This window comes from Vulpes lagopus, chromosome 4, assembly GCF_018345385.1.
Source record: "Vulpes lagopus strain Blue_001 chromosome 4, ASM1834538v1, whole genome shotgun sequence".
Classification (NCBI taxonomy): domain Eukaryota; kingdom Metazoa; phylum Chordata; class Mammalia; order Carnivora; family Canidae; genus Vulpes; species Vulpes lagopus.
This window is the reverse complement of record NC_054827.1, coordinates 89,938,694-89,962,933: the sequence shown is the minus strand read 5'-3', so window position 1 is coordinate 89,962,933 and position 24,240 is coordinate 89,938,694. Positions and strand designations below refer to the sequence as shown.

Sequence of the window (24,240 nt, the reverse complement as noted above, 5' to 3'; positions counted from 1 at the left end):
AGATTTTTTTTTAATTTGAAGTAATCTCTACACCCAACATACCTCTATAACCAACAGGAGACTCAGACTCACAACCCAGGGATCAAGAGTCTCATGCTCAACCTACTGAGCCAGCCAGGCACCCTTAGGTTTCTTTTTCTTGATCACTGTAGTGTTTAACTGATTTTTTTTCTTCATGTAACCACATACCTACTGTAAAAGATCTTCATGTGTGTGGTTTTTGTAAGTTCTTTACCTAAATCCAATGAAATAGGAAACTGCACAATAAAAACATGCATTTAAGATTCTTTATTGTTTTGATAATTATTACAAAGTATATAATGTATATAGTCTATGCACATTCCCATAAACTTGAACATTTATGTCAACAGTCCTTCATACCCTTAACCACATTATCCCATCTTCTATCTAATCCCTAAACTGAAAGAAATGTCATTGACTTACAGGAATATACTGGGCATTTATAACAAACTATTTCCCCATGAAAAACTACATATGAGGAAAAAATATTGAAGGTATTATTTTAGACTTCTAAATGACTTCATGAATGTGTTCTAGTTTAGCTTATTTTTTTTACATGCCCAACTAAAAATGATGTTCCACGTCATACAGAGTACCTTGCCTTCTCAGTAAGAATTGAATGAGCTCTCAGATGCTTAGATGTTTTGGAATTTCATTTGTTCACTCAGCAGCGTGATATACAAAGCATGGGTCTGGACTCCACAGACCCTGAGAAGACTTGGGTCTACAAGAAGCTAAAGAAGGAAGAGGATGAGCCCCTTCTTTACATGGTGCTTAATAAGTGTTAATGAAATTAATACCTGCGTGTAAAGAAACTACATCTAAGTGTCAGAATAAAAACACAAGAAAGGGAGATGAGAAAAAGGAACTCCTAGTTTGACAGCCAGAAGACCAGTCCTTCAAAGGCTTTAAAAGATGAAAAGAATTAAGGCAAACATGTTAAAAATAGCTTTACAGTTAGAGGCAAGAGCAAAGAGCAGAGAAATCGGGATTACAGCAAAGCAAGAAGTTTGGCCAGTGCCATCTTGGCAGGCAAGGTTTGTTGGGAAGCAAAGTTGGAAAGTTATTTTTGAATGCCAAGCAATAGATTTATAGTTTATCCCAATGCAGTGGACAGTCAGTGGCAGTCTTTGAACTGGGGATTTTGAAGGATGTGCTCAGTCTGCTCTCTGAAGAAGATTGCTCTGGCAGTGGCCGATGAAATGGAGGGTAGGCTGGCAGTGAAGAGAATGGCAAGAAGGCAATGGTGGGACTAAGATGATGGACCCCAGTGATAAAAATCCCTCAGAGTGAGCTGGCGAGGCAGCCACCAGCAATGAGTGTCAAAGGAGACAGAAGAACTAAAAGTGATGCCAGATATTGAAAACAGATCTTAGCTTCTCCCTGTGCTTCATCCTATTCCACCTCCTCCGCCAAGACATCTAGAGTAGAAACCTCATGAAGCGGGGAAGACAGAGATGTAAAGAGCATGAAGTACCAGTCAGGCGAGTGTGTCAGTTGACCTAAGGAAAATGGTGATATCTTTTCTCCTGTAGTGACATCCTTAAAACACTTTCAAAGTATTAATGTAAAATAATGCTTTTATAGTGTTTTATTCTGCAGCAGTATTTCTTAGGAGCTGAAAAATGGAGCTGCAGAATCGAACCCCTTGCACTAGGCATATGTTATCCCAAGAATGTATGTTTTCAGAGAGCCTTCATTACTAAGATGATTTCACCATTGTAAGATAAACGGTGGAGTGATCTATGATTTTTGACATTAGAAAATAAAGGAGTGGATCTAGGCAACTATTTAGGCTCCCAAGGCACAAAGCTATGAGATAGATAAAATATAAGCCATCAGTGTTGTTGTAGTAGTAGTTGGCATGGTGAATAATAAGTATAATATTGCTTGGAGCAAAGCAAATGGTAAAAATCACAAGAACAAGGAGACTCGCCTTAACATAGCACAACCATCTGTCATCATATGCATTAAGTGTCTGAATGATGGCTGTATAGCAGTAGATAATGACCGCAAAGGGAATTAAGAATCCAAAGAATGCCAAGGAGATGAAGTAGTAGAGTTGGAAGGGAGACGAGGACTCGCATGTGTTGTGGACATCATGGCAGGTTTTGATGTCTTGCTGGACAAGATAATACTCTTGCTTCAGGATGAAGAATGGCAGCATGTATAAGAAAACTGTTACCCACACGAATCCACACGTTAGGAAGGCATAGTAACGTTTGGGCAGCACTCGGTAAGTAAACGGATGGACAATGGCTAGGTAGCGGCTGATACTAATGCAGGCGAGGAGCAGAATGGAGCAATACATGTTGCCATAGAAGATGACTGTGGTGGCCCGGCACATGACTTCTCCAAATACCCAGTTGTTCCCATTGAGGTGATAAGCTATCTTAAAGGGCAGTGTGACACAAAAAAGAAAGTCTGCAATGGCCAAGTTGGTGTAGAAGATGGTCATACAGATGGATCTGGTCCTGAAAAAGAGCCTCCACAGGGTCACCACATTGGCTGGCACACCTACGACAAACACCAGGATGTAGATGGCAGGTATCAGTTTGGTACTTAAGGAGCTTCTCAGGTACCCCATGGTAGCATTATTCACCTGAAGATTTGAAACACTTTCTTCAGGACACTTAAATTTTATAGTTGCGGTAGTTCCTGTCCAGCCTTCTATGGCAGAAAGGGGGAACTCTTCAAAAGAATTTGAGGGAGCCCCACGGAAGGTCTTGATAGGTAAGGTCGGTTCTGCCAAGTTGTGTACGTCATTTTCCATGCCTGCAATTGAGAAGACGTATTAACATGGATCATTGCTGGGCCCATAGCTATGGTTCAGGAGATAGGAAAACTAAGTCTTAGGCTGCATAATTTCTGTAGTTTTAGAATTGAGTATCATTTTCATTTTTAAAAAATCACTATAAATCAGGTACGGGAATGCATTTAGTATGTATCATATGGCCCAGCACTGTGATAGCCCATGCAGGAAGAAAAACTAGAAGGCAACTCCTTGCGTGTAGGAAGTTTATAATGCTGCCAGAGGAAACAGCAACAGCACATCAGACCTCCACAGGCCAATGTCATATTCACTGTAAGTCGTACAGGTATTCAGACAATGGTAAGAAGATTTAAAAGTTTAAGCAGAATATCAAGGAAAAAATGAATGTGAGCAAAGATGAGTGAGGCTCCTAAAGAGATGGAATTAATAGATGAGTAAGAATCTGGTAGGTGATATCTGGACAGAGACATAGAATAGGCTGGTATGGGATGTGGGAGTGTCAGATAAATTCATTCAAATGTTTATTGCATACTAATATGCCAGTGATAGAGTTTTAAATAAACTCTAGGGCCTGTCTTCAACTGTCAGACTAGTGGAGAAGATGCACAAAATCTTGCTGTCAGATGCTCTCAAGGCACACCTGAGAAGTGAAAGAGGAGGTTACAGCTAAATCTCTGAAGGGCCTCTAAACTACACTAAGAAGTGATGGCCCATTCCTAGATGCTGGGGTTATGCACAGACAAAATTGTGAATAGAGGCATGGCCAATATGGTAGACAGTATGATGGGCCCCCAAGATTCCTCCTGCTAATGCCTGGATCCTTTGAATATGTTATTTTATATGACAAAAGGGACTTTACAGATGTGATTTAGGATCTTCAGATGGCATGAGTATCCTGGATTGGCTGAGTGGGCCAAATGTAATCGTAAGACTCCTTATAAGAGGGAAGCAAGAGAGTCATTGTCAAATATTTAGAGATGATGTGCTGCTGGCTTTGACGATTAGAGAAGGAGCCATAAATTAAGGAATGCATGTGACTTCTAGAAGCTGAAGAAGGCAAGAAAATAGATTCTCTCCTCAAGCGTCCAGAATGAACACAGCCTTGCTGACACCTTGATTTCAGGACTTGCGGCCCCCAGAAATATAACTTGTATTGTTTTAAGCCACTAAGTTTGTGGTAATTTGTTCTAGCAGCAATAACATGCTAATATAACCCTGATTTGATTTACATTTAAGATGACTTTGGTGACAGTGTAGAAAACAGATGGAAAAGGTAAGAAATTAGAGGGAAGGAGGACTGAGTTGGAGCCTACTGTAATCATTCAAACTCAAGGTGGACAGTAACAAATTAGAGCAATGGCAGTAGAAAAGCAAAGATGAACACTTGGAACTGATGGTGGCTCCAAGGAACTTGGCATCCAGTGGGCTCCAGTGGCAATGAGGGAGAGGCAGGAAGCAAAAATGATTGGAAGTTTCTGCTTTAGAAGATGTTGGGGAAGGGAATGGGACAGGGACAAGAGTAGAGGAGACAAAGGAAGAAAAATGAGAAGATGGAAATAGAGAACGTAGTCAAATAACATGGTAACATTGTATGGGTGACAAATGATAATCACACCATACAATGTGTAGGACTGTTGAATCACTGTGTTGTTCACTTGAAACCAATGAAACCAAAGTCAACTATACTTCAATTTAAAAAACTAAAGAAAAAAATTGGAAATGGAACAAAAAGGAATAGAGACATAACATTATTCTATGTACTATAAATGGTGGGCATTGGTTGGCAGGCTAATTTTAATAATCCTAATACAAGAGCAGTTTCAAAAGCACAATAGACCTTAATACTCAAACCTAATTCTCATTATATAATTCTTCCATAAATTAGTCTTTGATATGTACAGAAAGTGGATCCTCTGAAATTTCTGAGATAGACCTTGATGCTGAATACAAACGTCATACGAATTTAAAAATGCCATTGCTCTGCCAGTTAGGTCTTTTCGTATGACCTCTGAATTCTTACATGTTGAATACTTGGGGTTAGTGATGAGTAAGGTGGTTCTCATTCAAAGCCAGTTTCTCTTCCTGCTTTAATCTCTAGCAGTTCACCCCCAGGTGAAATTGAAGCCTTCCTCATAACCCTGAAATTGCACAAACAGAATTCAGTGTATAAAATAGTGTTGCCTGAACAAGTAGGGACAGGGAATTGCTCAGGAGTCATTTAAGGGAAGATAGACTAAGGAAAAAAAAAATCTGAATAGTGTTCTTCTATGCCTGTGAACTTTGAAAGTGTGTGGCATGTCACTTGAGTTCAGCCACACGAATGCTTTCTCGGGTTTGCATTTTGGAAAATGCTTAAATTTGACATCACCCATAGAGAAGTGCCTTGGGAAGTAGGCACAAAGCTGGAAGACAGTGGCTGGGGAACATAGTGTACGAGATATTTCCTTTCAAGATCTGATAAGAGAGTTGTTGATACGAAGTGTTTGTTAGTTTTCAGAAAATTCCTGTGGTTGAGCAAGACATGGTGCCTAAAAGCATGGTAAACAGTGACTCTGTGAAAAAATCTTGATTCTTTTTTCCATGAGAATTCCAGATCTGGTTCAGTGTGAACAAGTCTTTAATTCCTTAGAGAGTAGTGTGACTTAATAGTCCTCACTGTTAAATTTTACATAGTTTTTTAAAATTTCTTTGATTTCTTAATACAGGCTTACATTTGGCATAATGTTTCTGAAATTTTTTTAACTTGGGTTAAGGCCTTAGACAGAGGACCAGACTTCACCCTCTAGATGATGGGTTCTTCACTCATATTTCTCCCACCCTACAGAAGAAAGCACATGCACTGCCCATTCCTTTGTCACCTTTAAATGCCCCCTGTTCACCTCTACGAACCCCCACCAACATCTTGCAGGAACCGCCACCAACATCTTGCAGGAACCCCCTTCACAAACTTTTCCTTTTCTGCTGTCTTTGGGTTCATTTACAGCCAGAAGGAACAGTCAGTTATCCTATTCACAAATCTCACATGTGCTCTTGCCCTGAGTGGGTTTTCTTAGCGCTTCCCTACAACCACCTTGGTGATTGAAGCAACATTCTTTATGGAGGTTTGGTTTTGTTACATTTTCATTTATTCTACTTCATCATCTTCTCTCACCCCAGTTCTCCCGCTCCTAACAACATTGGCTGGAAAACAACCTGATAGTAAAAGAATTATGGGTAGATCTATGACAAACTGGTTTGTTTTGGAGTAAGCAGGAGGCTGACATTGTGTTGAGTAGAAGAGGAAACAAGTTAAGAGTTGAATAAAAGTATTTGGGAGATATCATTTCTAAAACTAAAAAATCTTGTGAATGTAGGGAAGACTCCATGATAAAACAAAGTCAAAAAAAAAAAAAGTATGTCATTAAGAAACATTGACTTGTCAGCCTTACTCATTCTAAAGAAAGACCACTCATTCTTTCTGGGAATATTTATGTTTGTCCCATTTGTGCTTCAAGAGAATGTATAAACATAGGATTTTTTTAAATATCTGGAAAAGGTACTATCTTTGCTGAATCAGAGGAAATTCTTAGAAAATCAGAATCTTCTCACAAAGAAATTTGATTCTTAATTCTAGAGATCTAAAATCTTGGCCGCGCCACAAATTTTTAAATCTAAGCAGAAAGGACTAGTCTTTGATAAAATGTGAATAAACAAGCCATAGCTATCCACTTCCATGATGCTACCTTTTCTTTTTAAGGTTTTATTTATTTATTCATGAGAGACACAGAGGCAGAGACTCAGGCAGAGGGAGAAGCAGGTTCCCTGTGGGGAGCCCAATACGGGACTCGATCCCGGGGCTCCGGGATCACGCCCTGAGCCAAAGACAGATGCTCAACTGCTGAGCCACCCAGGCACCCCTGATGCTACCTTTTAATAACAAACATTAAAGTGTGCCTTTTGGGTTGCAGATTGCGTGACACACAAAGAAAATTGGATGCATTTCATTCTCGTTACACAAACCAGCACCCCCAACACACCCCATGAGAAAAGAGCTTACCACTTTGACAAAAAGTGGGTGACAGAAGCATCAGTCCAGCAGCTACAAAGATGAGGGCTTTCATCTTGGTGACCTGAATCCCGTTTCCCAAACGTTATTAAATGTATAAACTAGGGAGCCCGGCTGCACATCAGTTTCTTGTGTTAACAGCAAATGGAAACCTTGTTCTCTCCTTAGAATGTGCTGTCCTGTGCTCTGCAGGCTGGGAAGCTTGCCCGGGGTCCTCTGGAGGGAAAGGGTGTGACAGGACTCATTGCAGTGCGCATGACTCAGGCTGAGCCTCTGAGCACATTACTTTATCCCTGGAGAAAATCCTTTAACTCTTACCCACCCCTAATAATCTGTTCTGAGTAGATGCTGTAAGGTAATAGACAGTCCTTTACAGAAGTAAGCTGATGATGAATGTTGAGTAGCAGTTAGTTCTGACTCTGTCACCTATCTCATTTTTATGCATTTAAAAACCACTGTTCCAGGGGGTAATTTCTACTCAGTAATGAAGCTGTCAGAAATTATCCTTTCCTTATCCTTCCAGCTCTTTTGAATCTTAATGCTTAAACTCATTACATAATTATAAATCAAATGAATCGTGAAAAGCAAGCATTTTTAGGAAGTGAAATTTAAGAGCTTGATTGCTTTGAAAATTCTCCATCAGTGTCACATAGGTCTGAATTTGTCATTACTCCTTGGCCAGATTTGGTTTTATGGTGTTTTCTTTTGCCATAACTCAGCACACTCTGAGCTGTTGGTTAGTTAACTCTATAGGATCAGGCAAGGGCGGCAGTAGGTGAGGGGAGAGGGGTGGCGGGTGGAGGCGGTGTTAAATAATACTTGGTTAAACTGAAATCATGATACAGCATTGAATGCAGAGGACTCTGTTTATTCCATGGTTGTTGGTGAGGTCTATAATGAGCTTTTTTTTTAATTGTGGCAAAATATGTGTAACATACAATTTACTATCTTAATCATTATTAAATGTACAACTCAGTAGTGTTTAGTATGATCATGTTGCGCAACATATTAGTTTTTATGAGTAGTTATTTCCTGGAGGATACGATTTAATATGTAGTAAAAAGAAAAAAAAAAGAACTGCATTGTAACAGATTTTTCTGTAATTAACACAACTTAAGGTTAAACCCTAAGCCAAACAATCCAACAGCATTTTTTTTTTAATTTTTTATTTATTTATCATAGTCACACAGAGAGAGAGAGAGAGGCAGAGATACAGGCAGAGGGAGAAGCAGGCTCCATGCACCGGGAGCCTGACGTGGGATTCGATCCCGGGTCTCCAGGATCGCGCCCTGGGCCAAAGGCAGGCGCCAAACTGCTGCGCCACCCAGGGATCCCTCCAACAGCATTTTTCATATAAAATGTAGCAAGAATCAGAAAATATAGGTTTCACATGAGACTTACAGGCTGTGGGATAAACCGGGAAGGAGTTGATCTGTGTAAACTTTTCACCCTTGATTAAATTTCATCACACCAAGAGTTTTACAATCAAAACTCAGTGTCTAAAAAAAAAAAAAAAAAAAAAAAAAAAAAAAACTCAGTGTCTGAGAGCACTCGGGTGGCTCAGTGGTTGAGCATCTGCCTTTGGCTCACTCAGGTCATGATCCTGGGGTCCTGGAATCAAGTCCTGCATCAGGCATCTCACAGAGAGCCTGCTTGTCCCTCTGCCTATGTCTCTGCCTCTCTCTGTGTGTCTCTCATGAATGAATGAATGAATGAATGAATGAATGAATAAATAAATAAATAAATAAAATCTTTTTAACAAAATTCAGCATCTAATATTCTAGCTACATAATATATGATAACAGAAGCTGAGATTGAAAGCTATTTTATTGTGGAAATAATAACCAAAATGCCACAAAATATTGAAAAGTGTACTTTTTTGTATAATTAAAATTGTCTAGGACTCATCAAAATTCAGGAATTTATGACTTAATTTACAGATGACCTAGCTTCTCTTTACTGAATCCATTTGTAGCTCATACATTGAATCTGGCTCTTAAGCTAGAGATGGAGCCCTGACCATCCTATAAATACAGTTCCAGTCTTTTGGTAAACAATGTAAAAAGGAGACCTTAAACTGGTAGCGTTTGGTTTTCACTCCTGGTTTTGTATTTAACTCTAGCATCCTTTAGTGTAATGAGTTATGATTTAAACTGTTGACTTAAATTCATTTGATTTGTCAAGTTTCTCTTTGGTTTGCTATATAAAACAGATTATTTAAGCTTTTAAGTGGGATTGTAACTTCCCTCTCATCTGGGCAAAAGTTTGTATCGTGCTTCTTCTACGGTGATAAGTTACGAAGGAATTTGGTAAATAGTCTTCAAAAAACTGAGACAGATGTAAATGAACTTGTATGGAATGTAGTTTTTAGGCTGTACTTGGGAGGAGTGTTTAGGTTCTCTTTGACCCTGGAAACAGAAAAAAAGAGCTCCTTCTCCCGTGTCTCATCAGTCTTCCTCTAGTCTTCAACTTCCGATCTTCCTGATTGAATCCTTCCCATCCATTCTCTTAAGAAATGGAGACTCTCGCTCACAGGTGACAGTTCCCATGTGGCAGATCTAGCTAGAGATGATTGCGGAAGCAGGTGCCAAGCCCTCCACAATAGTCTCCATTTGCCCAGATATTACAGGATGAAATAATAGGTTCTTTGTCTCATTTTCAGAGTGCTTTCCACATACATTATTTCAAGTTAGTCTCTGAGGGGAATAGTATTGAAGCCTGCTGGAGGAGCTGGTGAATGTTCTTTCTCCTTCCTGCAACCCATCCATCCATCCATCCATCCATCCATCCATCATGAGTCCAAAATGATGGAACTGGCTCTCCATAGTTCTGATGAGCTACTTTCTGTTCATCACAGCTTGCTTTTGCATTTAGCACATGACACTTTATACTACACATGGGCAAATGTCCTCACTATTTAAAAATGTCTCTTCTTCCCTAAAACTATTTAATTTCTACTGAAAATATTTACTTGTAATCTTGGGCAAGTTTATGTAATCCTGACAGTTGCTGTCTGGAAGTCCCATTTAATTACATTATATGCCAGCACTGTATTTCAACCCAAAAGTTAAAAAAGATAATTCAATACCTTTTCATCGCTTTTATCACTTCCATTCTGTAGCTGTTCTTAGCTACTATTTCTCCCTCTGTAATTCGTCCCTACTGTAAATTAATCCTTCCTTATTTCTAGATCATGTATCTATAGCTATTATTGCCCTGATCATGTTATAATTATTTTTTGATAAATATATCTTTTCTACTAAACTGTTAGCTCCTTAAGGGTTGCATTTTTGTCTGGTTGGTTTTTTACTCTGGTTTTGTCTCTATGTCTGATAAATGTCAATTATCATTGTGTTTCCCCAAAATTTAAAGTATCCTGTGGTACTCCAGGCCACCTTGGGAGCCACAGTTAGTGATTAAGGGAGAGAATACTCAGAAAAGGTTTTTGAATTAAGGCCAGAGTGGTAAGAAAGAATCAACAGCCACACAGCTGGGCTAGAATGTTGGGATCTGAAGGAGGCTGATGTGCAGGTCTGGGATAGGCAGTAGAGGAGCATGAGTGAAGCCTGCAGGACTGGATTGTTAGATCCCTACAGTCCCTGGGAAGGGAGTTTCATTTTCCTCTAAGTGCAGGGGGAACTCTGTGGAGGAGTTTAAGCAGAGGGATCATCTGCTTCTCTGTAGAGGACCACTATAGTTGAGGGAAGTGATGGAAGCAACAAAAACAAATAGACCAACGCACCTGTCAAGGTGAGAGATGATGGTAGGCTGGACTAAAGGGGTGGCAGTGGAAAAGGGAGGAGAGGTTGGATTTGGGGGTTATTTCATTAATAGTTTGTACAGTATATGACAGTTCTTGGTAGCTGCTGAATGAGAGTTTGTAGAAACTATTAAAATGGCTCTTGAAAAAAAATAAAAATTAAAAATTAAAAAATTAAAAAATGGCTCTTGAAAAGCAGTTATTGATTCTGTTTAATCATCATTCACTGTTCTTTCTTTTATTCTATGACAATACTCCCAGGACTCTGAAAGTGTTTCCAAAGTTCTTTGGCTGGATGAGATACAGCATGCGGTCAATGAGGCCAACATGGACAAGGACAAAGCAAAACAGTGTAAGCCCTCACCCCCTTTTGCTGGCCCAGTGCGCCTTGCTGGTTATGCCACTGAATTATTATTTTTTATTTTAGTAATTTTTTAAATTATGTAGTTTAAATTTCTGACAAGACTTGGACCCTTAGCGATTTCAGTTGTTGAGTGTATGTACAAAAACAAGATTCATTGTGGTGGCACTGTTTTCAGTGATTAGATGCTAACTCTGACAAAATCTGAGGATGTTACTGAATGAATCCAGTAAGCAAAAAGTGGTTTCTAAACTCTCAAATTTATAGTTTAATCAAGCCCTGTTTTAATTTTGATTCTTAGGACATAAGCCCAGTCTGCTTAGTAATGCCTGTCCTCCCTACCATGCCTTCCATTGTATTAGTCAGGATTTTTCAGAGAAACAGAGCTATATATATTTTTTTCCTCTGGAAAAAAAAGCAGAGCAACATATAAAGACATGTATCTGTGTATATATGTGTGTTTGTGAGTGTGTAGATAAATAGTTGTTTCTCTGAAAAGTATGTTGTACCTATATACACACACATATATAGTGAAAGAGAAAGGAGGAGATTTATTTTAAGGAATTGGCTCATGCAGTTGTGGAGAGGCTGACGAGTCCAAAACCTGTGGGCAGGCCCTAGAGGACAGATGGCAGCACTTAATCATGGAAGCCAAATGGGTGTGGTTACTGAAATGGACAGCAGAGTCAAAGCAGTCGTCAGAATAACCTGACTCACAGAGACCAACAGAATTGGCTAATTGACCCTGGCATTCCTAGAAGTGAAATAGACCATTTACTAAATTCATAATTGATTTGTACTAGTGGAAGAAGAGTTCTAGGTCAAATGAATGGAAGTGTAACTCGAATAACAAGAGCAAAGATTACATTAAATAGCCACTAAATCAATTTCCAGACTTAAGCCATTTATAGACCAGGAACCCCTTGAATGAAGGGGACACCAGGTCCTCTTGAGAACAAACAACTACACTTTCAAAATCTTACATAGTTCATCTTTTGTCCAGACTTCCCCTAAAGAAGTCTCCAATCTCTACTGTGGTGGCTGTGCTGAGAGGAAAAGACACAATCAGACTTCTCAGGGATTACAGGACATTGGCTCTGAACTGACATTACTTATGGGAAACGCAAAATGTCCCTGGGGTCCACCAGTCAGAGTAGGGGCTAACAGAGGTCAAGTGATCAGTGGGGTTTTATCTCATTCTCTCTCCTGCTGAGTCCTCAAACCAGTCTTGATTACTTCCCGAGGTCTAGAATGTATAAGTGGAATAGACATACTTAGCAACTGGCCAAATCCCTTCATTGGCTCAAATGATTAAGTTTTTAATTTTATTCTAAGCCTTTCTTTTCATAAAGAAATTGTATGAAGAATCACATGATGTTCTAGAGTAGCTTCGAGAATGATACGCTAACACTCTGTATATACAAATAACCTATTTACATGAAGATTCCTGGAAGTGTTGTTCATAACCTGTCCATTCATGGCATAATTAGGATGTATCGTGTTGTATCAGGTCATAGAATGCTGTTGAGATTCCTTAGTCTCGCCCCCAAAGATATAGTTTTAAACTTCGGAAACTCTGGGGAACATCTGGTTTTTATTTTCTTTGCCTGTAAAAATATGTGCATTTCTTCCAACCTGAACTTTTATACCCTTAGGGTCTTTGAAGTCTTTCCATTCTAGCACTCAGATCCTTAAAAAAAAAAATAAATTTGAGATGCATACATAAGATATCTAAACTTAAATATAAAACTGAAGGAAGCCACAGTTTGAAAAAATACTTTTTAAAAATTAGATTGTAAAATACTCACTCAAATGATCTGAAAGAGTTACACTTTTTCTCTTAGAAATCGAACCAATTTAGAAGTCATCTTATTCATTTTATTCCTGTTCTTCCTACAATGTGACCTGCGAATGTCAAGTTTGTTCTGCTTTTTCCATTGAGACTCATGGTTCTACTGACTATGAAAGGCAGAGGCTTCCTTAAATATGTGTGACTATGGGGATCCCTGGGTGGCGCAGGGGTTTGGCGCCTGCCTTTGGCCCAGGGCGCGATCCTGGAGACCCGGGATCGAATCCCACGTCGGGCTCCCGGTGCATGGAGCCTGCTTCTCCCTCTGCCTGTGTCTCTGCCCCTCTCTCTCTCTCTCTCTGTGACTATCATAAATAAATTAAAAAAAAAAAAATTAAAAAAAAAGAAACCCATAAAGTTTAAAAAAAAAAAAAATATGTGTGACTATGTTCTCCAGATCTACACATTTAAAATCCTATCTTCTTTTTTTTATGATTTTATTTATTTATTCATGAGAGACACAGAGAGAGAGATGCAGAGACACAGGCAGAGGGAGAAGCAGGCTCCATGCAGAGAGCCTGACGTGGGACTCGATCCCCGGACTCCAGGATCACGCCCAGGGATGAAGGCAGCCACCCAACCGCTGAGCCACCCAGGCTTCCCTAAATCCTATCTTCTACCTCTATCCTGTGCCTTGGAAGAGTTGACACTGTTTCTTCTATGATACATAACACCAAAAAGATACTCTGAAGTAAGACCTTCTATACTCTGACATTGAGATGAGAATTTTCCAGTTTGTCAGAAAGGAGTTTAATCTTACCTTTAAAAGCATTCTTTCTCCTTTGTATGAAGACTTAAAACAGATTCTAGTCACATGTTGTAAGCATCAAACCCACTCCCAGATAATCTGATAAAAGAAAAAGTGTTATATATATGTAAATATATATGTATATATATATGAGTATATATATGTGTGTGTACATATAATTTTATATACACATAAAAAGAGATGAGTAATGTAATCATCAGCCAATGAACCCATCATTTGGCTTCAATGAATAAAAATTCATGAACAAAAAAAAAAAAAAGAAAAGAAAAAGAGTTGTCCTATATGTTTTACCATAGACAAGACTTAAAAGAGCAGAGTAACTCAGTTCTTCTTTTGGGCCTAGTGTTCATGTTCACTGGAGCTTCTTTGCTTAAAGTATGTGTGTCTCTATTTTTGACTCAGGGCAGTATTTCCCAACCTTCTCCTATTATTGTACCTTAAGGAATTTTTTTAGATAGATTTTTCCTAATTACTTCTCACCACGAAATTTTAATACCACACATATATTGTGTATCTGTGTAGGTACCATATGTAAATCTATGCTTTATGCACAGAAAGATGTTTTGCCCCCTCCTCCCAAGAACCAATGTTTTGCCCTGCTAGGAATTATTTCAACTCTTTTGAGAGAATACATGCCCTAGAGAAAGGCTGCCAGTATATGACTTAAGATGTAACATATTTCTTTCCAGTCTCTTAGGAGATTTATGGGAGATTTCTTAATTTGTTTCTTACCACAAAGATACCCGACTTTATGTAGACCATTTATGTGACATCTTAAATTATCTGGAACTAAACCACATCCCACAGATTAAGCAAAAAAGCAATCAAAAGAGATGTCTCAGGGCCACCCACACCTGGGTGGCTCAGCGGTTTGGCACCTGCCTTGAGCTCAGGGCATGATCCTGGGGTCTGGGATCGAGTCCCACATTGGGCTTCCTACATGGAGCCTGACTCTCCCTCTGCCCTATGTCTCTGCCCCTCCCTCCCTCCCTCCCTTCTTCCCTCCCTCTCCCTCTTCCTCTCCCTCTCTCTCTCTGCCTCTCATGAATAAATAAATAAAATATTTTTTTTTTAAAAGATGTCTCAAAGCCTGTGGCCTAGAACTGGTTTACTATACTCTTTGGGGACCTCTTGGCCAGATACCTGGACCCTGTGTATTCTTATCTTAGGAATAAAGCTAACATGTCTAGTTGTGTCTCTTCCTACCTCAGAGTATAGCAGAAGCCATGAATTACCAGGCAGTTAGGTGTTGGTTGCTCTGTGCAAACACACAGCAGCAAGAACAGAGAGCTGGTAGGCCAGGAGGGGAAAACTAAAAAGCAGAGGAGTTTGAGGCCATTTAGTGCAAGAACAAAGAAGCCCAAACACCTCCATAGTACTTGAACATACTACTTGGGGTATTTTAGCACCATATAATGGCAGGAAGGACTCTTCTGGCAGCTCTCAGCAAACATTAAGCACCTACTGTGTACCAGGGACTGTGGATAAAATGATGAGAAGGGTAGAAACTGTTCTTAGGGTTTTCTCCAGGGCTTTAGATTTTCATGAAAAATGGTTCTGTTAAGACGAGGAGTAAGCTTTGGTTACCTAGAAAATGAACCTGTGGACCTACTACTTACAGGTCAGTACTTGACGATAAAGCACACTTTTAGATGCAAGAAATGCATGCCTTCATAATACCCATCTTTTAAAGAATACACCATTTTACTGGTTAGATGAAGCTGTCAGATGTAATTCATGTGAGGATTCTTGATCATTTACTTGTTCCTTCTACTTCTCTGAGACCATAGACCTCTCAAATACCGGTACCATGTTTGTCCCATCCTTGAAAGCTTTCCTGAAGAAGAGGAAAGGCTAACTGCTTATCCATTCCTGTTAACTCCTGTAAACCCAAGAACACACTGCTGTGCCTTTTGCTCTGCAGCAGTTGAAGTTGGCTACAGAAGTTCCTGATTCTGTATGTGTTCCTCCAGGATTTGCGTGACCTTGATTCCAGGCTGTTGAAAGTCAAACTCCATTTTTCTTGTTTGCTTCCACACACATGTGAACATAATTTGATGACACCAATATACCATTAGGCATTTGTATGGTAGAGATTGACATGTGTGTGTTTGGGAGGGAGGGAGGGAGGGAATCCATCCTTTTCCTCAAAAACTTTTTTTTGTCTACAAAGTGTTTTAACCTGGTTTCTTTTGTTTTTATTGTTCTATGTTTCTAACTCAGTGCATTTATGGTTTGTGAAAACAGTAGTTTCATTGGTTGGGCCAGAATATTCTTAGCTGCAACTAAAGTAGATAATAAAGAACTCACCATATTAACCTTGAAGACAACGAAGATTTCAGTATGTTTTGATTTATGGAGAGAGGCAGAAATTTAAAAGGGGATAAGATGTTTTTTAGGTCTAAATTGGTTTCAGAATTAAGTTTCTGGACTTGATTGCCTATGTCCACCAGCTATACCTTTGCCTTTCTAGAACATTTGTTTAGCTTGCCTATGACAAACCTTGTGTAGTATATTAGCACTGTACAAGAGAATATCAGGATTTTTACTTATTCTAAAATAAATAAATGTCTTCAGAAGAATATTTCTCAAATACTGATTGATGACCTAGGTAAGGACTACATATCTACTGTTAGTATGCATTCACTTCACTTACAGATCATACAGTGAGTAGAACCTAGTGCCTTCATACCACATGAGGGCAACCAGGAAATACTGTTAATAAGCCATGCTCCTGTGGGATCTTGTTCTTCTTACAACCTAAACTGGTAAGTGAGTTGGTGACTGTCTTGGGTTTAGGTGTTGCATACTCTGAAAGGGCAAAAGGTTTAATGCAAATGCATTCCAGAAAGGTTGAGTTATATATTTGCACACCTCTCGGGTAAGTAGAAGATAACAATTAACAGAAACTTTTTTTTCATTATGCAGGGATTACACTGGTCATCGATGTTAATCAGTGTTTGGAGAAAGAAAAGCCAAGTGATATTTTGTCTCTTTTGAAGCCTTCTATGCCCAATACAAATGACATAATCCCTGAATGTGCTGACAGGTACTATAATGCCCTTGCAAAGGCAAAAGAGCACAAATCTAAAAGTGGTAAGCTTTTTAGTCATTTAGCACCAACTAAATGTCATTCTGAATATGATGTCTGTGGTATTGTATTAATTTTAAGACAAATAATGCTTTCAAATGAAAATTTCTAAAGCATTTTTTGTCTTGATAAAGAAAAAATTTTAGATGTACTTTTTTTTGTTTTTTAAAAAGCTCAGATTAACTTGGTGGCTATACATGGATGTTATCATAAACTTGAGAAAATACAGTATTTAAGGAGATTTTTGCTTTATGTAGGGCTTGCTTGTTGATCCATTTCTCTAGAGATACAAACTGATTTTTACACTAATATTTCTATGCTTTTTGAAACAAATGGTACATGATTGCACAATCTTTAGTAGGAGTAAAGAGTAATTTTAAAAATATGGAATAGAGTAGAGTGAACTGGTCTCCAAGGGATCAGATCAATAACCTTGGCAAGCATTTATGCCTGTCCAATCCAATGGCAGACTATGAAATGTAGGCTCTGGAAAGTATCTGTGAGATCATGAGCCTAATAATCATTTTTCAGATTTACAAACACGTTCATGAGATTTTGGTAGAGAGAGACTATGACAAACCCAAAGAGGTCAATTTTTGATCATCAACACACCACTCTTTTAGAGATTTCTACTGAACACCTTGTGTCCTATCAAGGACGCAGGTGTCCTGACTCACAGGCTGTGTTTATTTGCACCATATCATAGGTCATGGACTTCTCTTCTTTGGGAAACTACTGTACAGTAGTGGCCTAAAAAGTGGAATTTGGAGGAAAAAAATTTTTTTCTTTAGATAAATTGGAGATCTTTCCCATAGACCTCCTACATATTTTTAAGTTTGTCTGATGCATTTCCAACTTAGAGATTGCACTCTGCAATGTAGCAAATTGTCCATTAATGAAGTGTAATGAGGGCTATGCTCTATTATGCTGCTCTGGCTCCCAAGAGCCTAAGTTTTTGAGCCATTCTTTCTTGCTTGGCATCTGATCCCTGTTGAGCCCCTCTCTGTTTCCTTCACATCTCTTCATCCAGAATCACCGTAGTGTCCCCTACCTCATCCTTCATGGAGAAAGAATTGTATAATAGTATTGATGCGAAGGTTAAGTTCAGTTTCAAGTCCATCCTGACCCAAGTTTAATTTATCTTCTGTCCACTACATTTGCCTACCCCTCCTCCTTTGTGCCATGTTCTGGTGTATGTAGTCATAAATCCCCAAATTCCCTGTTCAGAAACCTAGGAGTTACCTTAAATCCATAATGATTACTTGTGATCATCCTAATTTGACCGTACAATATATTTTCCAATAGACCAGCATTTCTATGCAGATAACAGCTGTCTGACTGCCCATTTGAAAAGAGATACATCTCTTTTCCTGGGCAAGGACAGAACAGTTGAGGAATACTTAAAACCAAATAAAGAATTGACATACATCCAAGGGTCCTTGACATTACCCCTGCTTAGTTATTTGAATCCATTTAAATATTCTATAAGGAAATTCACTTGAACTTTGATTTCTCTACAAAGACATGTAGTCTAATGCTCACTTGACAGCAGTTGGCTTGGATTGATCAGGGTCAGATCATCCTTATGTTTATTTTTGTTGTTGTTTTTAGCTTACTGGTCTGGGACAGGAATCATGACCATTCAACAAAATAAACAGATTTCTAAATAGGATTTTAGCCCATGAATTCTTGAGGAGGAAATATTCTTCTTACCTCATTAAGCCATGACTGCCAAGGTTTTTTTCCTAGTACATCCTTCCCCCCATATTAAATCCTTTCTGCAATTTTTTTCTCTTTTGTGTGGTTGTAGAGAACAAGACAAGTCAAACCAGACATTTTCTTCCTCCCTGCTTAGTGACCTTAGTGTTTGCATATGGCAGATAAAGTTGTCTGGAAAGACGAGTCACTTCTGCTTTGGTTTAATGCAGATTATTGGCTTTCCCTAAACAGTGGGTCACAGTTCTTCCAGATTACTCATTCTCAGAGAAGTTGCTGGAAGACTTCCTAAGCAAAGAAGACTCTTGCTTCTTGGTCTCTTCTGTCCACCTGTGCTGTGATGTGCTGTTCACATCTACCAGGGTTGTATATTCTTTGCTTTTCCTTCTTGTTAGCCATCTGTGACCCCTCTCATCCTGATGAGAAATTTGAGGTCTAGAGCCCTAGTGTTAGACATCAGTCTGTCCTCTTGATTGGGCTGAGTTGAGAGCTGCCATGGAATGCCTAGAATTCACTCCATTTTAGTGACTCAATTCTCGTTATTTTAACTTAGACCATCCAAATGGTTGGTGAAAAACTATTCATTAGATTATTTTACATACTGAGAGACTACACTCTGTTGAAGGGTTCAGTGTTTCTCTCTAGAATGTAACAAATTTCTTTCTTTAGTGTCTGCCGAAGGCTCGTGGCTCAAACTGTCCCTCCAGGATAAATATGAGTACTACTACAACATCGATTCAAAAGAGATTTCCTGGGTCACGCCTGAATCCTACTTGCCTAAAGAATCATGGCTCATGGCAAAAGAAATTGAGGTAGGAGGTTTGTGTTTCATGAAACTATACTATGAACAGATAAATGTGATTACTTTTCTATTTTTGAATCATGGAAGTAAGAGAGGAAAGAACTGATTTATCAAAGGCTTGAGATAAAGTCTTCATGAATGCAGTTGGATATGGCCACATGGCTACTAACTTTTACAATTATTTCATATTGGCCTACCACCACCAGACAGAACAAGGGCAAGAAAGCTTTCATAGTTTATTTGGAATGGTACATTATCCTAAGAAGTCAATCATTAGGTTTGCCTTGACACAAAAGCTCAGTTAGTAATAATTTCTTGGTTGTCACTATTCAGAAAGTCTTTTTCTTTCCCCCTCACCACCTATCACAGAGATACATTTATCCTTTTAAAGGTCAGTAATGCTTTTTAGGGGGAAATATTCTTGAAAAGATGTTCACGAGACCGCTTTGGACTTGAGACCAAAGTTGGACCCACAAATTTGAAAATTGCTATTTGATCCATGCATCATAGTATGTTTAAAGAGAAAATACTAGTAATAGTTTAGTTCCATTTCAGAAAAAAAAAAAAGAGTACAAATGTAGGTCTTAAAGAATTATTAAAAGTCTCCATGATCAAAAATATTGCAGTATAGCAACTTTGTGGATCCAATCACCGGTATGATATTTGCTAAGACTCAGAGAAAAACCTGTGGCCTGGGGCTAACAATGCCACCAGAAATCCTGAATGACAAGAAGATAGTGAAGAAGAGTTAAATAACTAACTTCCAATATTCAAGATTGCCACAGTTTACGAGAAAATAGTACTGTGTCAGTGCCTTATCAGTGCTACTTTGTAGCAAAATGAAACTGTGGACAATATGGAAAAGCCATATGCTGTAGTTGAAAAGATGTATCAAACTGTGAAGAAGCAGCATCAAAAGGTTAAACTTCAGAGCTAACAATTGCTCCAGTGGCATCCAAAGATGCCCAAGGAGTAACCTTGTGAAATTAAGCATCATTCCATTAGGATTATTAAAAAGTGGAAGGTCTTACTCTGCTTAAAAAAAAAATCATTTCTTCTAGACAATCTGAAAGTACTGATTTCATGACTGTAAATGTGTCTTCTCTTAAAGATTTTTAAGCATCTTTTTTATTATTTCGGTTGTAATTTTTTAAATTAAGTATCTACTGATTCCAGTCACAGCTGATCAAAGACACCAGCCATAGAAGTGAGTCCAGTCTTGACTTGCATCTCTTACAAACATAAAAAGCAAACCCAGTTCATAACCCACATAAAGACTTTTCACAGTCCCCCTTCTTCCTTTTGCCTCGTTCATTCTCATTCCGACTGGGTTCCCCCTGTCTGGCCATGGTAGCGCCTGTCTTTCTTCTCTTGCCCCCTTTCCTTCTGCCCCAAGTCTTTTATTTTCTCCTAGGTTTATTTTGAGCTTCTCCTAGCTCATTGCAGAGCTGTGCCTACTCTGGCCTGAACAAGAAGGGGTCAGAGGAGCCAGAAGACGTCATGGCCACTGCTGTCTTTTCCTTGGCAGCCCTGGGCAGGGAGGAGGCGAGGTGATGCATATGCATATTCATACTGTACTCATCCTTGTCCTTTTCACACCCTGGGGCTCAGGCCTCACACCTGGTCCTTGCCAGCATCTCCACCTCTAGATCCTGAGATCACTCAACCAAATTCTCATAGCAGCGCAGCAGCACGTACAAAGGATTCAAAAGCATGTTGCTAGAAAGAAGCTAAGCCAGTTCATCCCTTGGCTCTGGTCAAGTCTGTTTTTTTAAACCAGGCCAGAAAGAGCTATCCAGATCTTTTTCTCAAAGATAAAATCTCCAGAAGCTAGCCTCTATGCTCCTTTCACCTGATGTGTGAAGTGTAACCAAAAGAAATATCTCTTGCCAGGACATAATTGAGGAAGTCACAACAGATTATGTTCGAGAAAAGATGTGGTCTGCTTCTGATGATTTGCTTCTTCGCCTTCAAGCCACAAGTGCAGGATCCCTTCTTAGGAAAGAGTATGAAGCTAGGAAATCATATTTGTATGAACAAGAAAAGCATGTGGTCAAAATACAGGTATGTGAATCACCTACCACTAGTTACAGGAAACTGCCCTGTCCCCTGAAGACACTTTATTTGATAGTAATGCCATTAGTATGACATTCTAATTAACAATTCTGACTGCAGATTTTCCCTTACTCATTGCCCCCAAACCTGCTTTTTTAAGGCGCAGCGATGGGAAAGCCATTGAATGATTTTTCACCTTTGCAGACCATCAAGGGGCACTACAGACTTACAGAGGTCTGCCTGCCACCTACCTAGGTGGAGCCAGAGGGACTCCTCAGATCAGAGTTGAAATCTGTTTCTCTAAAAAGTTGAATCTCCTTGGGTCATCTACTTTCTAAACTGAGTGGTTTATGAATTGGCTTTTCAGTGGCTAGTGGATGTTGAGTGGCACATCTATGTTCTATTCCTCTAGACTGAAAGAATGGAAGAGCTAATGAAATGGATTTCACGTCTCCAAGAGTATCTTCTCGCTTACATACTCTTCATTTAGGCCTCTAGGAGAAATCCTCCTGTTCTGTTTGGTTATGAGTTGTTCTCAAGCTTGTATAATTTGTCCGAACTTTCTGGTTGCTAAGGAACTTGGCAAACTTAGATGTTTCTCCCCTATATTCTGCTACTACCCTCTACCAACCACTGTGTTGACTTCCAAAAGGTGGTATGTCTTCTTTTTGTGCATCCAAAGTGATACCGTTATTGATGAACAGCACTTGGTGGGTTTTTGCATTGGCCAATACTAAAAAATTTCCCAAATTGGAAGCTTTTAAGTTGGAGATTCCTCTTTTGTGATCATTGGTGTTCTTACCTGCTTTCCTCACCTAACTATATCATCCAGGGCAGAAAATAAGTTTTTCAAATTTTTGTATTGTTATATCTTATGTATGATAGATACTTAAATATTTGAATTTGTTCAGAGCTTAAGATGTTAAAGGCAGAAATGATTAATTTTAAGAAGAAAATTCTCCCATAAGCCTGACAATGAATATTTCTTAGCTGAACCAGTAAGTTTTCCACTTTATTTCTTCTTTAAACACATGGCAGGCAAAACATACAGAAAGTGGAAAAAAAAAAAAAGCCTAAAGATAGAACCTCTACACTGATGCTAAGGCTCTAATTTTATACAGAATTAAAGAGTGTCAGCCAACCTGACACAATTTGAGCCAACCTTGAACTGCCCAGTCTCGGGACATAGAGCAATGTTTTATTTGGAGGACCTTTTTGGAGCACACAGGTATAAAATCCATCTGTTATTAGGACCTAGGACCAAAGTCATGAGAGGGCTTGGGGAAAGAGTAGTAGCAATCATCTGGAGCCTTTTTCCTTCATCTCAGCAGAGGCAGTAGGATGAAAGAAGAAACCATAGAAATGTGAAGTCACCCTGCCTTCTTTTTTGTTTTTGGGGTTGTTTTTCCTACTCCTCTGATGGTATTCTAATGAGGAAAGCAAGAGGTATAGAGGCAAGCTATAGACTGGAAATGAATATGGATTCAGCAGAAATTTGCTGACCCACAAAACCAGATGACCATGAACCAAAGGGTATTATGCTACTCTCATCTTCTAGTCAATATGGCCAATTCACCCTGAATGAGGGGCATGATCTGAAATGTGAGGACTTTGACTCCATAAACCAGCTCAACCTTCCTAGCTGGCTGAATCAGTTCCAGACGTAGTAGTCTTAACAAATTCAGAGAGACGGCTCCCACGCTGAAGCCAGCCACATCACAGTTCCACCACTCTCAGTCTCCTCCCAAGGAACTGAATAGGAGTACAGAGAATATATGGCATCATTAGCCAGTCCTCTGCCTCAAGTACTTTGGAACCAATCAGAAGGTACCTAAGGTGTCTCCTGAGAAATTCACTGTCATTCATATATTTGTCTCTCATGGCCGAGAGTCAAAGAATCTCTTAAAAGCAGTGAGAGGGAAAAAGCCATGTTATTTTTGAACAGTAAGAAGACTCTGATAACATTTACAAATGGGTGAGCCAGAAAATAATCTCAAACTAAAAGGAATATGTTATTTCAAAAAAATAAGTAAATATAAGATGTAAATATAAATTCAGTAAACTAATATTTAGGGACACTCTTACTCCAGGAGACAGACAAATTTTTATGCTGAAACTCTTTCATGCTTTCAAGGAACTAAACAAAAGATGGGCTCAGTGAAACAAGACAAAACATTCAAAGATAACTGATAAATAAAAAGAGGAAGAGAAATAGTGACATTGTAGAATGTAAATGAACTCACAATTGCAAAATGTCCAACAAACGCTCAGAATAACTGCAACATGTGGTCAGCTCGAGAAAACACTCACAAAAAGTTGAGGAAAAGAATCGATTTAAAACGCACTTGCATTTTCATACTCATTTTGTGGCTGAGTTGTGAGAATGAAGCTGGATAATTCACATGACAGACTAGCACGGTTTGTGGCCCTGAGGTTGCTCAGTAGTGTTAGTAATGAAGAAATGATGGCGCCAAGGACAGATGCTGAGGACAATATCGAGATCGTTGGTGTGACACAGGAGAAGATCGGCAAAACTGAACGGGGAAAAAGTAGATAGCTTGGTATTTCTTTTTCTTGGAACTGAGGAAAGCTGGAATGCCACTTCTTAGGAAGAAACATAATAGTGACAAACACCCAAACCTAGTCTTGGGAATCATGGAAGCAATGAATTATTGAACATCAGAGAGTGCCACAAGCTTCCCCCCAAAGAAAGAGAAACAACTAGCTCCTCTGAAGCAACTTGCAGATTGTCCAGAGCAGCGGCAGAGTCTGCAGGTGGGGAGGAAGGGGGTGACCTGATGTGACAATCCTTCATCACATTGTTTTAATGTAAGCAACTACTCTAGAAGATCAATGGATTGTCCACCTTTAAGCTAAGAAGGAAAAGAGATAAATGTTTAGGGCTTTCTTGGCTAAGAGATCACACAAGGATTTGTGCTTCAGGAATTGGGGTTGGTAATTTGAATATTATTGTCCTGGTTGCCAAGTTACCAAACAA

At 39.1% G+C, this 24,240-nt stretch overlaps 2 protein-coding genes across 2 annotated transcripts in view; one reads left to right on the top strand and one right to left on the bottom strand.

Moving 5' to 3' along the window:
- IQGAP2 (IQ motif containing GTPase activating protein 2) overlaps nt 1-24,240 on the top strand; it is a 302,560-nt gene that overhangs the window by 213,991 nt on the left and 64,329 nt on the right. Inside the window, exons 14-17 of the mRNA XM_041752928.1 lie at nt 10,861-10,951; nt 16,507-16,674; nt 19,055-19,197; nt 21,081-21,251. Coding sequence (XP_041608862.1) covers nt 10,861-10,951; nt 16,507-16,674; nt 19,055-19,197; nt 21,081-21,251 — 573 coding nt within the window. The remainder of the gene's footprint in view (nt 1-10,860; nt 10,952-16,506; nt 16,675-19,054; nt 19,198-21,080; nt 21,252-24,240) is intronic.
- F2RL2 (coagulation factor II thrombin receptor like 2) lies at nt 274-7,071 on the bottom strand. Its single transcript, XM_041752929.1, has 2 exons — nt 6,831-7,071; nt 274-2,796 (listed from the first exon to the last, which is right to left on the bottom strand). Exons 1-2 carry the CDS (start codon nt 6,892-6,894, stop codon nt 1,724-1,726), a joined length of 1,137 nt encoding a protein of 378 aa, XP_041608863.1. The 5' UTR covers nt 6,895-7,071; the 3' UTR covers nt 274-1,723.

Coding starts and splice junctions, on each gene's coding strand:
- F2RL2 (XM_041752929.1), bottom strand. CDS start 6,894: ATGAAAGCCCTCATCTTTGTAGCTGCTGGACTGATGCTTCTGTCACCC. Junction 2,797..6,830: donor ACCCACTTTTTGTCAAAGTG/GTAAGCTCTTTT, acceptor TCTCAATTGCAG/GCATGGAAAATGACGTACAC.